We start from the raw sequence: 18,500 nt of genomic DNA, 5'->3' as shown, positions 1-18,500 counted from the left end.
TCTGGTTCCATACAAATTTTAGGATTGTTTGTTCCAGCTCTTTGAAAAATGCTGGTGGAGGGGTGCCTGGGTGGCTCAGTGGTTTAAGCCTCTGCCTTCGGCTCAGGTCATGATCTCAGGGTCCTGGGATCAAGCCCTGCATCGGGCTCTCTGCTCAACAGGGAGCCTGCTTCCTCTTCTCTCTCTGCCTGCCTCTCTGCCTACTTGTGATCTCTGTTTGTCAAATAAATAAATAAAATCTTTAAAAAAAAAATGCTGGTGGAATTTTGATCAGGATGGCCATGAGAGACTATGGACTCTGAGAAACAAACTGAGGGTTTTTGAGGGGAGGGAGGTGGGGCGATGGATGAGCCTGGTGGTGGGTATTAAGGAGAGCACGTATTGCATGGAGCACTGAGTGTAGTGCATAAACAATGAATCTTGGAACACTGAAAAAAATTTTTATTTAAATAAATAAAAATACAATATATTTTTAATAATACAATATTGCCGGGGTGCCTGGGTGACTCGGTTGGTTAAGCGACTGCCTTTGGCTCAGGTCATGATTCTGGACTCCCAGGATCGAATCCCACATTGGGCTCCCTGCTCGGCAGTGAGTCTGCTTCTCCCTCTGACCCTCCCCCTTCTCATGCTCTCTCTCTCTCATTCTTGCTCTCTCTCAAATAAATAAAATCCTTTTAAAAAAAATAATAATACAATATTGCCTATATTTATTTTTCTATCCATTAGATCTCTACGGCTTATTTACTACTCATTTCAGGTTCATACCCTTAAGTACCACCACTTTTATCCCCCCAGTCCCTAGTAACCACCACTTTACTTTCTTTGTTATAGGTTTAGTGGTTTTAGATTCTGTATATAAGTCGTACCATCCAGTACTTGTCTTTCTGTGACTTATCTCACTTAGTATCAACTATTTAAAGTCCATCTGTGTTGCAAATTAGAAAAATATTTTTTCTTGTGACTATTCCTCCATTGTGTATATGTACCACATCTTTTTTTATCCATTCATCCATTGATGGGCATTTGGGCTGTTTCTACATGTTGGCTCTTATAAATAAAACTGTAGGGGCACCTGGGTGGCTCAGTGGGTTAAGCTGCTGCCTTCGGCTCAGGTCATGATCTCAGGGTCCTGGGATCGAGTCCCACATCAGGCTCTCTGCTCAGCGGAAAGCCTGCTTCCCTTCCTCTCTCTCTGCCTGCCTCTCTGTGATTTCTCTCTGTCAAATAAATAAAATCTTTAAAAAAAAAAACTGTAATAAACATGGGAATGCATGTATCTTATCAAAATCCTGTATTCATTTCCTTTGGGTATATATCCAGAAGTAGAATTGCTGGATCGAATCGTAGATCTATTTTTTCTTTTTTGAGGAGCTTCCATGTTGTTTTTCATAGTGGTTGGACCAGTGTACATTCCTGCCAACAATGTATAAGGGTTCCCTTTTCACCACATTCTACCGGCTCCTGTTGTCTTTTGTTTTCTTGATGATAGCCATTCTAACAAGTGTGAGGTGATGGCTCATTGTGGCTTTGATTTGCATTTCCCTGGTGATTAGTGATGTTGAGCCTCTTTTCATTTGTCTCCTCATTTTGATTTGGAGGAACATCTATTTCTTCCTATTTTTTATAGTATTTTTTTAAAGATTTTATTTATTTATTAGGCAGAGAGGCAGGCAGAGAGAGAAGCAGGTTCCCTGCTGAGCAGAGAGTTTGATCCCAGGACCCTGAGATCATGACCTGAGCCGAAGGCAGAGGCTTTAACCCACTGAGCCACCCAGGTGCCCCAGTTCTTCCTATTTTTTAATTGGATTATTTCTTGTTACTTTTTTAAAAAAGATTTTATTTATTTATTTGACAGAGATCCCAAGTAGGCTGAGAGGCAGGCAGAGAGAGAGAGGAGGAAGCAGGCTCCCTGCTGAGCAGAGAGCCTGATGCGGGACTCGATCCCAGGACCCTGAGATCATGACCTATGTCAAAGGCAGAGGCTTAATCCACTGAGCCACCCAGGCAACCTATTTTTTATTACTAAGTTGACTGAGTTCTTTATATTTTTTGGACATTATCTCCTTACCTAATATGTAATTTGCAGAATTTTTCCTTTGTAGGTTGTTTATTCATTTTGTTATTTCTTTTGCTGTCCAAAGCTTTTGAGTTTGATATTGGTCCCATTTGTTGCGTTTTTCTTTTATTATTTGTGATTTTGACATTCCACCCCCAAAATCATTGCCAAGACCAATATTGATGAGCTCTTTTCCCATATTTTCTTCTAGGAGTTATGGTACCATCTCTTATGTTTAAGTATTTGATCCATTTCTAGTTAATTTTTGTGAGTGATGTGAGATTGGTGTCCAGTTGCACTGTTCTGCATGTGTGTGTCCAGGTTTTCTTAGCACCATTTGTTGAAGAGACTCCTTTCTCCATTGAGTATTCTTGAATTTCCTGTTGATAGTAGTTGACCAGATATGCTAGGGTTTAACTGTAATCTTTCTATTCTGTTCCATTGGTCAATGTATCTATTTTTAGTTATGTGTTAGCTGTGGTAGTTGTGTTAATATCAGCTTGAGTTTGTCACATATGGCTTTCTGTTTTGTTTTTGTTTTATGATTTTATTTAATTATTTATTTATTTGACAGAGAGCAAAAGCGGGGAGTGGCAGTCAGAAAGAAAGGGAAAAGCAGGCCTTCCTGCCAAACAGTGAGCCCAATGTGGGGCTCAATCTCAGAACTCTGGGATCATGACCTGAGCTGAAGGCAGATGCTTAACTGACCGAACCACCCAGGTGCCCCAGGCTTTCTGTTCTGTTCCATTGATTGATGTGTCTATTTTTATGCCACATACTGTTTTTTTATTACTATGGCTTTATTGTATAGTTTGAAATCCAGAAGTATAATACCTCCAGCTTTGTTCTTTTTTCTTTTTTTGTTTAAGATTTTATTTATTTATTTGACAGACAGAGACCACAAGTAGGCAGAGAGGCAGGCAGAGAGAGAGAGGGAAGCAGGCTCCCCGCTGAGCAGAGAGCCGGATGAGGAGCTCGATCCCAGGACCCTGGGAGCATGGCCTGAGCCGAAGGCAGAGGCTTTAACCCACTGAGCCACCAGGTGCCCCTGTTCTTTTTTCTTAGTATTACCTTGACTATCCAGGATCTTTTATATTCCATACAGATTTTAGGATTGTTTCTTCTATTTCTCTGAAGAATGTCTTTGATATTTTGATGTGGATTACGTTGAATCTGTAGATTGCTTTGGGTAGTATGGACATATTAACAGTATTCTCCTGATCCATGAACATGGATGTCTTGCCATTTGTGACTTTGATTTCTTTCAGCAAAGTTTTGTAGTTTTCATTGTATGACTTTTTCACATCCTTGGTTCAGTTTCTTGAGTGTTTTATTATTTTTGATGTTATTGTGAATAGGATGGTTTTATCTTTTTCAGTTGCTTCATCATTAGTGTAAAGTAATGTAATTGATTTGTCTGTTGATTTTGCATCCTGCCACTTTACTAAAATTGTTGATTAGTTCTGAAAGTTGTGTGAGTGTGTGTGTGTTTACTGATTCTTTGGGGTTTTCTACTCTGATCTTATTCAATTTGCAATGGGGTTACATCCCTATAAATCCATCATTAAGTCGAAAATATCATAAGTCAAAAATGCATTTAATACACCTAACCTACCGAACATTACAGCTTAGCCTAGACATTCTTTACATTAGTGTACAGTTAGGCAAAAGCATCTAATACAAAGTATGTTTTATAAAAAGTGTTGATTATCTCCTGTAATTTATTGAACCAAATGGTTGAATGGGTGCAGAGTGGTTCTGAGCATATTGATTTTTTACCCTTGTAGTCGTGTGGCTGACTGGGGGCTGCAGCTGCTACTGCGTGGCATCATGAGAGAGTATCATACATGTGGTTAGCCCGGGAAAAGATCTAAATTTCAAAATTTGAAGTATGGTCTCTATGAATGCATATCACTTTCACACCATCGCAATGGCTGTCTTTTATTTCTTTGCTTCCCTAAATTTCTCCAGTTAGGACTTCCAGTATTGTATTAGATCTGCGTGGTAAGAGTAGGCATCCTTGCTTTGTTCTTGATCTGAGAGGGAACGTTTTCAGTTTCCTTTACGTGAAGTATAATGTTAGTTTTGAGTTTGTCACATATGCCTTTATTATGTCGAGGTGTGTTCCTTCCATACCCAATCTGTTAAGGAGATCATGAAAGGATGAAGTTTGTCAAATGCTTTTTCTGCATCTACTGAGATGGTCCTGTGATTTTTATCTTTCATTTTATTGATGTTATCTTTTACATTTATTAATCTGTGTATGTTGTGCTATAGGCACATCCCAGGGATAAATCCCACTGGGTGGGATTTGGTGGGACGTGGTGTGTTGTCTTTTAATGTGTTCCTCAGTTCAGTTTGCTAATATTTTGTTGAGAATTTTCACATCTGTATTCATAGGGATATTGGTTGATAGTTTTCCTATGGTGTCCTTATCTGGTTTTAGTATCATAGTAATGCTAGCTTCACAGAATGAGTTTGGAAGTGCTCCTTCCTCCTAGATATTTCCTGAGGTTGAGGAAGGTTGGTGCTCATTCTTCTTTAAATGTTTGGTGGATTATTCAGTGAAACTGTCTGGTTTGGGAGTTTTCTGTGTTGGAAGTTTTTCTAATTACTTATTCAATTTCTTTCCTCCTTATTGGTCTGTTCAGATTTTCTATTCTTGATTCACAGTGTTGATAGGTTATGTGTTCTAGAAATGTATCCATTTCTTTAATGTTATATAATTTGTTGGCATATAATTGTTCATAGTAGTCTGTTATGATTCTGTGTATTTTTATAGTATCAGTTGTAATGTCTTTTTTTCATTTCTAATTTGGAGGGTTTTTCTTAGTCTAGCTAAAGGTTTGTCAATTTTGTTTTTATTTTCGAAGAACCGGATCCTAGTTTCATTTATCCTTTCTTTTTTTTTTCTGCTGTTTTATTTATTTATAGTTTGATCCTCATTATTTCCTTCCTTCTGCTAACTTCAGGCTTAATTTTTTCTTTTTCTAGTTCCTTGAGGTGTAAAGTTAGGTTGTTTATTTGAGATCTAATTTCTTAACATAACGCATTTATTGCTGTTCCTCTCAGAACTGCTTTGTTGTCTCCCACAATACTTGATCTGTTGTGTTTTCATCTGATTAGTTTCAAGATAATTTTTTATTTCCTTTTGGTTTCTTTTTTGACCCATTGGTTGTTTAGAAGAATGTTTAGTTTCCACATATTTTTATATCTACTCACTTCCTCTCTCTGATTACTAATTTCATGCATTGTGATCAGATAAGATACCTGGTGTGACTTCCATCTTCTTGAATTTGCTAAGATTTGTGACCTATCATATATCTATCCTGGAGAATGTTCCAGGTGCAATTGTGAAGAATGTGTATTCTGCTGCTGGTGGATAGAAGGTTCTGTAAATGTCTGGGGCGCCTGGGTGGCTCAGTGGGTTAAAGCCTCTGCCTTCAGCTCAAGTCATGATCCCAGGGTCCTGGGATCGAGCCCCACATCGGGCTCCATGCTTGACTGGGAGCCTGCTTCCCCCCCTCTCTCGCCTGCCTCTCTGCCTACTCTTCATTTCTGTCTGTCAAATCAATAAATTAAAAAAAAAGAAAAAAAAGAAGGTTCTGTAAATGTCTGTTAATTCCATCTATCCTAAGGTGTAGTGATTTTATCTTTCTTTGGACAATCTATCCATTGCTAATACTGGGTGCTGACTTCCTCTACAGTTGCTATATCATTTTCAGTTTCTCCCTTAAGATCTATTTTTTTTAAAAATTATTTATTTTTGCGAGAGAGAGAGCAAGCACGCACAAGCAGGGAAAGGGGCAGAGGGAAGGGGAGAAGCAGACTCCCTGCCCAGCAAGGAAGCCAGACATAGGACTCAGTCCCAGAACCCTGAAATCATGACCTGAGCTAAAGGCAGACACTTAACCAACCCAGGTGTCCCCCCGAAAGATCTATTATGAGTTGTTTAATATATGTTCAGTGCTCTGTTGTTGAGCAACAACAACAATCATACAATTTATGATTGTAATATTTTCTTGATATATTGACACCCCCCTTATCATTTATATAATGACCTTCTTTGTACCCTTTTTGGCTTGAAATCTGTGTTGCCCGATACGAGTATGGTTACACCAAACTTTTTTTTTCTTTTTTGGCTTGCAGTATTGTCATCCATTCTTTCATGTTGCGCCTATGAATGTCTTTAGAGTTCCTGTTAAGCAGCACATAGTTGGCTCTTGTGTGTGTGTGTTGTGTGTTTTAAGATTTGTTTTTTTATAAAGAGATCTTTAATAGAAAATATACATACTTATATATATAATACATATTTTATGTTAAAGATATGTAATATAAAATAGAGAGAGAGCATGTACACGAGCTGGGGCTTGAGGGGTTGCAGGGAGGGGCAGAGAGAGAATCTCAGACGCACCCCCACCCGCGGAACCCAGCCTGGAGTGCAGAGCTGATGTGGGGCTTGATCTCAGCACCCAAGATCATTACCTGAGCCAAACCAAGAGCTGGACACTTAACCAAGTGAGCCACCCAGTGCCTGGCTCTTGTTTTTTTTAATCCACCCTGTAACTCTGCCTTTTGATTGGTGAGTTCAGTCCATTTACATTTAAGGTGATTATTGTTATGTGAGGATTAACTACTGCCATTTTATCATGGCCTTTTGGTTATTTTATCTCTCCATTGTTTCTTTTTTCTTGTTTCTACCTTTGTAAATTGGTGGTTTTCCATAGTGATTTGCTCATTCTCCCCCTTTTTTATGTTTTGTGCCTCTGCTCTAGATTTTCGCTTTGTGGTAACCATGAGGTTTACATAAAACATCTCACAAAGTAGTCCTTTTTCTGCTGCTAGCACTCTGTCTTCATTCACCACAAAGGTTTTATCCTTTGCTGTTACAAATTATCTCTTTTTGTGGGGGGGTACCAAATTACTTTGTTTGAAGGAATGGTACAAATGAAAGAAGTAGATGTTTTGGTACAACTTATAGAAAAGGTAAAGGTAAATTATCTCTTTTTATGCTATAATTTTGTTACCAAGTTACAGTGCCTATAGTTACTTTCAGTGTTCTTTTCCTTTATGCTCTAATGTGAGTTTAATATAGTGTTCTAAAAAAAAAAAAAGGAGTTATAGTAAAGGAGTTATAGTATTATTACTTGCTTGGTTAATCATATTGAATTTTGGGTTCTTTCATCTTTTCATTTCTTTGCTTGAAGAGTTCCTCCAATACTTCTGTTAAGGCAGGTCTAGTAGTGGTGAACTCCTTTAGCTTTTGTTTGTTAGGGAAGGCCTTTGTTTCTCCTTCATACCTGAAAGATAGCTTTGCCAGGTAGAGTATTCTTAGCTGGTAGTTGTTATCTTTCAGTATTTTGAATATGTCATTCATCCCTCTCCTGGCCTATAGAGTTTCTGCTGAGAAATCTGCTAATAGCCTACTGGGGGACCTTTGTAGGTTACTGTATATTTTATTCCTTGGGTGGCTTTAAAATTCCCTCTTTATTGTTGACTTTTTTTTTTTTTTTTAAGATGGATTGATTGATTTGACAGAGAAAGAGAGTGAGTGCAGACTCGCACAAGCAGGGAGACTTTCTGGCAGGCAGAGGGAGAGGGAGAAGCAGGCTCTCCGTGGAGCAGGGAGCCAGATGCAGGGCTCAATCCCAGGACTTTGGGGTCATGACCTGAGCCAAAGTCAGACACCCAACTGATTGAGCCATCCAGGCACCCCTATTACTGACTTTTGACAATGTTAATATAATGTATCTTGGAGAAGATCCTTTTGCCTTGAGACAAGAAGGGGTTCTGTTAGCTTTGTGGACTTATATATCCAGTTGCTTCCTCAGGTTTGGGAAGTTCTCACCTATTATTTAAATGCACTCTCTGCTTCCTTCTCTCTCTCTTCCCTTCTAAGATACCCATTATTCTCTTATTGGCATTTATGATGGAGTCAGATAGTTCTCATAGGTTTTCACTTTTTTAAATTCTTCTGTCTCTTCCACCTGAATCATTTCTATATTTCTGTTCTCAAGCTTGCTAATCCTCTCTTCCATATGATCAGCTCCATTTCCAGCACATTCTAATGCATTTTTCATCCCATTTATTGAGTTCTTCAGCTCCAGAATTTGTTTATTTCTATTTTAGAATTTCAGTCTCTCTGATAAAGCACTTATATTTGTTAATTTTATTCCTGTGATCACCATATTGCCATTTGGAGTTTTCTTACAGTTCTTTGACTTTCATAATAGTTGCTATTTTAAATTACTAGTTAGATTGTAATATTCCATATCTTTGGGTTCCATTGCTGGAAAACTGTCATTATTTTTTTATGATACCGTATTCCAGTGATTTTTCACGGTGTTTGATGAGAAGTGCCCCTGCCTCCACATTTGAAGTAGCGAACACTTCTTATTTAGCCAAGGCTTTGTTTACTTTGATTCTAACAGTTCAACAGGTTGGTAGATGGGGGGTTTTCCTTTTGTTTTCCAGAAGATGGGGCTATAGCACAACTTTTGATTTTTGTTATCAGCACTGACTTCCTGCTAAGGGTTGAAGCATGAAAAAAGCAGAGAAGTGGCAAAGTGGGAGGGAGGTATGTACTTAGCACTTGGGGTTTTGGGTGTACCCATGGCCAGGTGGGGGGATCTTCAAGTGGGAAGGTTTCCAGAGGTTTGTGGGCCAGCCTTTTGCCTCTTACCGCTTGGGGCAGAGAGAAGGAGATGCTTTCCTTCCGTTTTCTTTGCCTACTTCCCTTTCCTTCCCTCCCTCCAGCCACTGGGGCCTTTTCTCAGGGAACCTGGTCCCTCCAGCTGCAGTGCCTGTTGCCAGGCAGACCACCCCCCACTTGCTGCTTTACCCCTCTACTTCCTCTGCCAGAAAGGTTGTGCTGGCTCACTGCAGGGCCAGCCGCTGCCTCCGCTGCCATCCCAGGCCACTGCTGCCAGCTCCCCCGCCTCTTCCACGGTCTGGTCCACCTACTTTAGGGAACACAGATGGAGGCATTTCTTGGGCATCTTGGTGCCAACGCAGTGCAGAGGCACTGTGTCATTTTTTCATTGTTGTTGCTTTTCCTCCTTCCGGGGTATGTATGTCCAGTTAGTTGTAAAACAGGGGGAACAGAAGAGGAATGACTCACAGCACCATGATGCCGACATCACTCCCAAATAAAATTTATTATGAAAATGAATTTATCTTTTTTAATGTAGCCCCTGCAAAATTTAAACTTGTATATGAAGCTTTCATATTTCTGTGGGAGGTTTTTCAACTGTGGCCCCACTAATATTTAAAGCTGATAATTCTCTGTGTGGGTGTCCATCTTGTTCCCTAGAGGATGTTCAGTGACTTCCCTGGCCTCGCTCTTTCAAATCAGCTTCCCGCCCAGTGCAGGAGTGCCTTTTTGGGCCATGACAGAAAGGGATCATTCAGCCTCTGTTTGAAACCTTTACCTAATAAGAATCTCTTCTTTATCATTTTTGTATTTTGTATTATAACTGTGAGACAGACTTTCATATCAGCATCCTCTAACTTCCACCAGTGGTTTTGTCCTCATCATTTGTGTAGTACAGATTAAACCAAGTTCTTTTTTTTTTAAGATTTTATTTATTTATTTGACAAATTTTTTTTTATTTGACAGAGATCACACGTTGGGGGGCTGGGGTGGACCGGGTGTGGGGAGGGCGGGGAGATACAGGCTCCCTGCTGAACCTAAAGCCCGAGGCAGGGCTTGATCCCAGGACCCTGGGAGATAACTACCCTAGTGGAAAGCAGAGGCCTTAACCCACTGAGCCACTCAGGCGCCCAAAACCAAGTTCTTTATGAAAAAGTTAATGCATGCTAACAGGCCTTATACATTCTAGAGTTCATTCAACAATTACTTAAACTCCTCCTTTGTGTTAGGCAACAGGCATAAGCAGTGGATGAAACATGAGTTCTCTGGGAGTGTGCATAACATTTTGGGGGGTGCAGTTAATACTCAGGAGCCTACAGTGATATGTCACGTGTTGATCAGTGCTGTGAAGAATACCGAAGCGGTCAAAGGTGCACAGGGAAGGCTCTTGTTGGGAGGGTGGGGTGTGGGGCCGCTATTACTCTTGGCCCTTTCCTCTAAAACCCCAAGACCTCTGTCATGCCTACTGTTCCCCAGACCTCCAGTTTCTTTTGTTTCTTCTGGAATGGCCTTCATCCATTGCTTGTAAGAAATTTTTTCTGGACACTTTTGCCTAGCCTCTGATAATTCTTTCTGAGTGGAAGTGCTAAGGTTCCTTTTAAAAGTGGCACATGGAGCTGAATCCTGGCTCTAGTCTGATCATTGCAGAGTTGTCCTTAGGAATGTTCTTGCTACTGTTCTTTTGGCAGTCTGAGATTGCACCTGCCTTTTTGGCAGCCTCATTGTGCTCTTGACTCAGATTACAGTCAACAACCCTGAGGTCTTTTACTGTGCTACAACTTCCACTTGTGTACTTGTCCTGAAGGCCAGTGTTCCTCTTGCTGCCTTTGATCAGCTTATTGCACAGGGTGTGATCTGAAGGAGTTTGCTTCTGTGTGTCTCACACGAGAAAAATACCTGGGCTTTGTGATGGCCTGTTCCCGCAATCCCTTTTACCTCTGCTTTCTGGTTGTGCTCTAGAATAGATAACATTGCAGATAATCCGACCTCCAGGTGAATGAGTAACTACTGCAGTTTCCTAAAATATCATAATGAGATATGTGGGTAAAAATGAATGTGGAATATTCCCAGGTGTGATTCTTGGCTGGCGGTCCTATAATGATTTCAAAATTGAAAACTGGAAAAAAAAAAAAAAAGCCTTGGATGTCTTTTAAACTTCTTGCTTCCAGAGTATTTCTTATTCTTGCCTTTAATCCAAATGGTAATACATACCTGTACACTCAACATAACCTGTACACTCAATGAGGAATTACAGGCCCTCATTCCATCTTCACAAAGATTTTAGCATCTGTTCCATTTCTGGCTGACTTTTTCGTAGCCAAAGCCTAGAAAATATGGTTGACCCCTGAACACTATACCTCCCAGGGAGTCAAAAACCCATGTGTAATTTTTGACCTCTCAAAAACTTAACTCCTAACAGCCTACTATTGCCGGGAAGCCTTACCGATAACATAAAACCATCAATTAACACATATTTTGTATGTGATACGTATTATGTATAATACCTTACGATAATACAGTGAGCTGAAACAAAATGTTATTTAGAAAATCATAAGGAAGAGAAAATACATTTACAGTACTGTGCTGTATATAAAAACCCACATATAAGTGGACTGGTGCAGTTCTAACCCCGTGTTATTCAGGAGCCAAATACACATCTGTAAAACCGCATTGTACATGTGAATGGTACATAATAGCAGGGAATCTGTCCCTTGGTTCCCGTGTTCATGTCACAGGGATTCACAGTCCTGATTATGGAGAATGTGATTTAAATACCATCTGTGGCTACTTATCCAGCAGACTGGTTTGATGACAGATCTGCCAAATGAGCAGTGTGTGTTTCTAAAAAAGAAAAAGATTAGCAGAAGAATTTTACCCTGGAAGATTTTAAAATATTATTTATTTTAAAATTACATTAACTTCTACAATTCAAATTAATTTAGTTTACAGAGTAATTGTTTTTTAGAAAGTAATTATTTTGCTTACTATTTTCTTTAGTATTTTTAGTTACAGAAGTATGTTTTAAATGGCAACTGCTAAGCCAGCATCCCTTGCCCATAGGTAAGATAACCAGAAAGAATGTGCTATCTTAACAGCGTTTCAGAAAGTTGGTTTGGGCACCTCTCACTGCTCCCCTTGGTAGTGTCATCATTGTGCTTTGTGAAAGTGGGCGGCTCTGGCCAGCCAGGTCCGACTTCGGGATGCCTGAGCCCCTAACAGGTTCCTAACCAGACCACAGACCCTTTGCCATGGACATCCACCATCCTTCTGGTTGCCTCCAAACCCATGCAGGGGCTTTGAAAATGCTCCTTCTGTAGATGCTAAATTTTGTTCAGTGTTAGCGTCTTTGGGGAAGTACTAATGTATAATGCCAGGCCTAAATTTGGCTTTGGCTTTGTAGTTCATTTGCTTTTTTCCACTGAATTTCTTAAAAACCTTAAACTAAGCCCTGTGATGGCATATTGTTTACATTGTTTAGCAGCTATAGTAAAATAATATATGAAATATCAAGATAGGGTAGGTGTGTTGTGAACCCAGCGACAGTTATCTTTAGTGTGCCAGTGCACAGAAGGAACACGGACCTCTGAGGTGGTGCACACATCTGGACACCCAGCAGGAGGAGCTGGAATAACCAGGATCAGAATAACACTGAGGACAGGGCCAGTGGATCTGCTGTGACACTTCACAAGAACCAACATAGTGATCAGGGCTGCAACCCCAGACGGACCCCATTGGTCCATAACCAAGCACATTTTTACAGCGTCTATACCCATGTGCCTGTGATGTTCATATTAATGGCAATAGCTTTTCCTTCCTAGTGCCAATGGTACTAAAATTAACCGTTTATTTTTATTTTCTTCTTTCAGAACAAGCTTGCCTTCTCCTATGTTTTCCAGAAATGACTTCAGCATCTGGAGCATCCTGAGAAAATGTATTGGAATGGTAAATGAACTCTCAATTTTATAATATAACAATAAGTAGATATATGTTTCCCTGCATATCCTTTGGAAGGGAAACTTCATGTTGGCATAAATGTGATGTGCAACAAAGTATATGGAAACTTGTGACAATCAGAACTTGGAAAAAGTCTTAGGTCTGCCTGAAAGAATTTGAACCACTCTTTATGCCATTGCAGTAGGATTTTAATGTGACTTTTCACTCTAAAAAAATAAAGAAAATGCTCTTTTCCTGTTGTAATACAACAATTGTATTTCCCTATAAAATTACCCAGAAATTCTCTCAGAGCACAGATTTGCCAACGTGTAGAAGGTAGTAATTTCATGCACACTTCTTTGTATGACCTCATTGTTTTGTACTTCGAATTTTAAGTGTGATGTATTAGATACTTGGAGTGTGTCTCTCCTTAGCTGTGCAGGTCGATTTGATTTGGGGGGAGGGCGGTAGATGACAAAATTTACTATTCCATGAATCCTTAGATTCTCTTTAAAACAGTGGTTCACAGCACCATCCTCACATCAGTTAGGCTAGAATTCTGGGTAAAGTTATCTTAATTCTTCCAGCATGACCTTTGACCAACTAGAATGATAAAATTTTAAAACACGTGAGTCCTAAGCTGCTAGAGAATCTGCCTGGAAATTCCTTTTTGTAATTTTGCAAATTTAATGTGCATTCTGGGAGTCCTCCAAGAATTTTCCCTGCACCAAGAAGTATATTCACTTTGTTTTCATTCTGGTGCTTGAAATCCTTGCAGCTTCTGATGTGCTCGCTTGGGCATTTTTCTAATGTCCCTGTTCTCTGCACGGGGTCCTCTCATCTGAGACTTTCCAAATGTGACTTCCAAGGAGCTAATCCCAGACACATTAATTTTAAACAAGTATTTTCTGATTCTGCTATGTAGAGAGTAATTCAGCTAAACTCTACAGCTGGATAATGGGATTTATCCCAGCCTTGCTGCTTCCTGTCTGAGATCCGGGGGAAGCCACCTTACCACCCCTGATCAGGTTTCCTCCTTTGTAAAGTCAGGAGACAATTTGTACCTACTAGGTGTATTGAGAGATAAATAACATAACTTATGTAAATTATCTAAGAAGTCCCTGGTTTAGCATAATGCTCAATATTATTAGCGGCAGTTAATCCCATTTGAGAATCAGAGCACCTTCCTCTAATCCTATTTTGATTATATTAAGATTCATCAGGACAAACCAAATGTATATATTCTCAAGTAAGATGTTACACATATTACTGTCTTTGGATCTGAAATTCTCCAGACAAAAAATTAATATTTGTATTCTATAGAGTCATCATTTCTCAAACCCTTAGTAAACATATTTACCATTATGATTTAATATACAAATAGGCATATATGTGTTTTTTAAAACCAGATTCACAAAAGGAATGTTCATCATAAAAATAGTCATCGTATTTCCCATTACATTAAATTAATGCTGATTCCAGCTCACTGTATTGATTACACAGTCTCTAATGGATGAAACCCTCCCTGTAGAATGGGTGCCACATCTGTCAAAGACTATTTGGTCAACAGAATTTGTATGCAAACTTCAGATGTGGTTGAGTCTTTTTGGACATCATGGAAAATACAGTTTTCTTTTTGTCTTACTTCAGTCTGTCTGCTACCATCTCCTGTCTCTCAGGTGTCAGATTTAGTGGTTGAGGTCATGAATTTGTTCAGGCTAGTGACCAGCATTTGTCTAGTTTATATCTAAAGCAAGCATTCTGTCCAGCTAGAGAATAAGCATTCTTTTAAAAGATAGGACATAATGTTTTGTTGGATCCTACCTGTCACACTTTGAAAGATACTCTATTTCTCTGAAAGAATGGTTTTACTTTTATTTTTTAGGTGTAGAACTACTTGTAAATGAACAGTCTCTGTTGAGTTTATAAGATAACCGTTCTTAGAGGAACACTTATTACTGTGGATTGAAAGGAAATTAGCATTCAGAAGTGCTGTTCTTTGGGCACTGTCATAGGATCCCCCTCTCACAGGCAATAGAAACAAAAGGTGTAGGTGTTGGCCAACAATAGATTTAAAGATGTGTATCTTGAAAGAGAAATACAAATATCATTGCTAGACTAAATTTTTTTTTAAGGTTTTATTTATTTGACAGACAGAGATCACAAGTAGGCAGAGAGGCAGGCAGAGAGGAGGAAGCAGGCTCCCCACTGAGCAGAGAGCCCAATGCGGGGCTCGATCCCAGGACGCTGGGATCATGACCTGAGCCGAAGGCAGAGGCTTTAACAAACTGAGCCACCCAGGCGGTCCTAGACTAAATTTTTCTTTACTTATTTTATTTTTTTTAAGATTTTATTTATTTATTTGACAGACAAAGATCACAAGTAGGCAGAGAGGCAAGCATGGGGGGGGGCGCGGTGGGAAGCAGGCTCCCTGCTGAGCAGAGAACCCTATGCGGGGCTCAATCCCAGGACCCTGAGATCATGACCTGAGCTGAAGGCAGAGGCTTTAACCCACTGAGCCACCCAAGCGCCCCTAGACTAAATTTTTAAAAGTGATTTTCATATTGACTCCTCTAGCATCAGCCTCCTTCTATCTTCCAAAAGAAAATAGTCCAAAACTTTAAAAGAATGTAATATCTGTAGCTTTTATTGCACTGAAGTCAAAGTGAAGACATTTTTTTTTTAAATCCTGCATTGCATTTCTGTGATTCTGTTCCACTTAATCCATTCACTTGAGTTCCTTACTCCGTGGGTAAATCTCAGTTACACAAACCAGGCACATTTCTTTCAGCCAGCTCTTCCCCAAAGCTTCACAGTCCCAGTTTCTCAGTTTTATAATAAGTCTTAAAAGTAGCAGAGGATATTTGGTGTCAAACCACAGTGTTTCATGATGTCTCTGTAAATTGAGGAGCATACCAGATGAGAGTAGAGAGTGTGAGCCTCCACAGTTCTATGCTGAACTGGGGTGCAGTCCCAACTTTTTAAAAAAAGAATGTCCCTTATGGTGGTATAGTGTCATTATTCACAGGACATGGTTTCAGGGTGCCTGGCTGGCTCAGTCGGTGGAGCGTGCAACTTTTGATCTTGGGTAGTGAGTTCAGGCCCCACTTTGGGTGTAGAGATTATGTAAAAATTAAAATCTTTAAAACAAAAAACAAAGGGGCGCCTGGGTGGCTCAGCGGGTTAAAGCCTCCCCCTTCGGCTCAGGTCGTGATCCCAGGGTCCTGGGATCGAGCCCCGCATCGGGCTTTCTGCTTGGCTGGGAGCCTGCTTCCTCCTCTCTCTCTCTCTGCCTGCCTCTCTGCCTACTTGTGATCTCTATCTGTCAAAAAAATAAATCTTTAAAAAAAAAAACAAAAAAACAAAAAAAAAAACAAAAAACAAAAATACCTGGCTTTTATGAACTCGTGAGAGATGCTGATCTGTTAGGCATTGTCTAGGTATAATTTGTCTTCATCAGGAAGAAGGTCAGAGTATCTTCTCCAGACCTTTCCTGTCCTGGACGGCCGTGCCCTGCAGCCCCTTCCCCAGCCTGGCTGGCTTTGACCCCGTCCTCCACTTCCAGAGACAAACACAGTCTGCTTTGCTTCTTTCTGAAAGAACATAGAGACTTAGATTTCCGAACTAATTGACATCCTTCCTTATTCTTCCAGTCTGTTTTGGACAGGATTATGTTACCAACTGCTGGATGACACTACATGAAATGAATACTTTACATAACTGATACTCAATCCCAGCTCAGAATCAGTTCTGATACTGGTTAGTCTGAAGCCTTACTTCCTTATTCCCATTGTCCTTTTGTTGGAGGGCTCTAATCTCATAATCCTATTGTCCTGTGCTTCCCTTGTTTTCTTCCTCCTCTTCTCTCATCTCCCTTTAGGGTTCCTCAGTGGGGCTCACCCAGAGGTTAGGTCACGGTGCTTACACTTAGTGACTTTTGGAACCAGGGCCAACAGCAGGGTGAGGCAAGTGGGATATATAGGCACAAAAGTGGAGTAGGCATCTGTGCTCATGGCTTTGCGGGTGCCAGCCCTGTGTTTGTTAAATATCCTGGAGTCCTAGAGTTTTAGTATTTGGATTATTATCAGAGATGAAAAGTCCTGATGTATTTATAAAAACTGACCTTTAAAAATGTTACATCACTCTTTTAAATATTGTCCAGTGGAACCAAATACCATAGAGGCTTGAATGCAAGAGCAAGCTGTTCCTTAAGAGTTGAAAAGTTTATAGTCCATTTGCTCCCTTAACTCATATTCCCATTCCATATTTCTTATGGAATATTATCCTTAACTTTTTTATCTTTGAAGTTCTTTTATTGATCTTTATACTTTGCTATTGCAAAAATACATATAAAAATAAAAATTTGATAGCATATCTCATAATCATAAGATTTTAATAATGAAAGTTTCTCTGCATCAAGTTATTCTTCAGAGTTTTAATATATGAGTGATCAAAATAACAAGCATTGCCAAACTTATGAAAATATTAATATAGAAGGTAAAATGTTACTCATAAAATGAAATTTTTTCAGTTGGGTTTAGATATCAGAGAATGTCCCCTATTGTTAGATTGTGACAGGATTTTTAGTAGTGATTATTATTTTTTAATAGATTTAAGGATTAAGAAACCTTGCTCATATTAATAGACAGATGGGAGTAGGAGTTTGGTGGGGTTTTTTTTTTTTTTTTTGAGCATCTAGCAATATCGTCAGTTCTTTGACCCTTTCCCAACTGTGTACCAAAATTCAGATAGCAATGTATTATCAAAAATATTTTTTGTGATCCATAAGTTGACAACTCAATTAGGACGTCTTCAGTGTCACTGCAAACAAAAATTTGGAAAACTTTAACTTGTGAAACATCTTGTTAGCCTCCACTGATGTCCTAGGTGTCTTAGTCTTTGGGAAAGGTAGCCAGAGCAGCTTTCCCAGGGCACGTCATTCTTGCTTTACATAGCTCTTTCCTCTCACTCACATACACTTTGTAACAGTGTGAAGGGGCTGAGAAAATGGAAATATTTTTCACTGAAACACCTGTGTCAATATAATAACTTTCATCTTAGCATGAGCTGTAAAATGTTTCCCTCAAAGCCACAGATTCAGCTCGTTTGCTTGATGCGGGGGCCTGCCACATGGCCGCGGAGCCAGACCGCGCTCGGACACAGCCCAGGTCAACTGTCAGGAGTGTGATATTATTTTGGGGTCAGATAAATATGTTAGTATATGTACTGTGACAGCTGTCCTACTCTTGAGTTCTAAATCTAAGATCAATACAGACCTAGATACAATCTGGTGCATTGTTAACACTGCCTTGAGAGACAGGGATCAGAAATAGCAAAGTAGTTAAACAAAACCTAGCATCTTTACCACCTCATTTGGTGATGATCTGAAGTCAGAATATCCCAATATGGTAGAAATGGCTAGAAGGCCCCATTTCTGATGTCAGGTCTTTGCCTTAACTGAAACAGAAAAAAGTCATGGAGCCTGAGTTCAGACTAATGGGGCCTCAGTTAAAAGTGGCTTCCCTGATCCCAGCACTGTACTTCTAACCCTCCCTCCTTTTGGTGCCCTGCAGAGTTTTACATTTCAGGGCAAGAATCCTATACTATGATTCAAGGTGATGGGAGGTATCCTCCCCCACCCCTTATCGCAGCAGGGTAGTTGGAAAAGGGGAAGTGGGAAAAGTGAAACAGCAGGACATCCAGTGCAGGCGTCTGCTTGGGCCTGCCACCGACAAGGTCAGAGTGCCTGTGGAGGCCGAGCACCTGGAAACAGGCTTCCTTCAAGCGTGTGGCCCATGTGGCTAAGGGACAGTCTCTGTGACTTCATCTCTAGGGAATACAGTGAGATCCAGTCCC

At 40.0% G+C, this 18,500-nt stretch overlaps 1 protein-coding gene across 7 annotated transcripts in view; it reads left to right on the top strand.

Annotated features, from left to right (window-relative positions):
• The window catches only part of OSBPL1A (oxysterol binding protein like 1A), a 231,211-nt gene that overhangs the window by 185,400 nt on the left and 27,311 nt on the right, over positions 1 to 18,500 (top strand). For all 7 annotated transcript variants that reach the window (XM_046024703.1, XM_046024704.1, XM_046024708.1 and 4 more), the window contains one exon: positions 12,578 to 12,653. In XM_046024703.1, coding sequence (XP_045880659.1) covers positions 12,578 to 12,653 — 76 coding nt within the window. The remainder of the gene's footprint in view (positions 1 to 12,577; positions 12,654 to 18,500) is intronic.

Source organism: Meles meles, chromosome 12, assembly GCF_922984935.1.
Source record: "Meles meles chromosome 12, mMelMel3.1 paternal haplotype, whole genome shotgun sequence".
NCBI lineage: Eukaryota > Metazoa > Chordata > Mammalia > Carnivora > Mustelidae > Meles > Meles meles.
The sequence above is the reverse complement of the archived record's forward strand: the minus strand, read 5'-3'. Positions and strand labels throughout refer to the sequence as shown.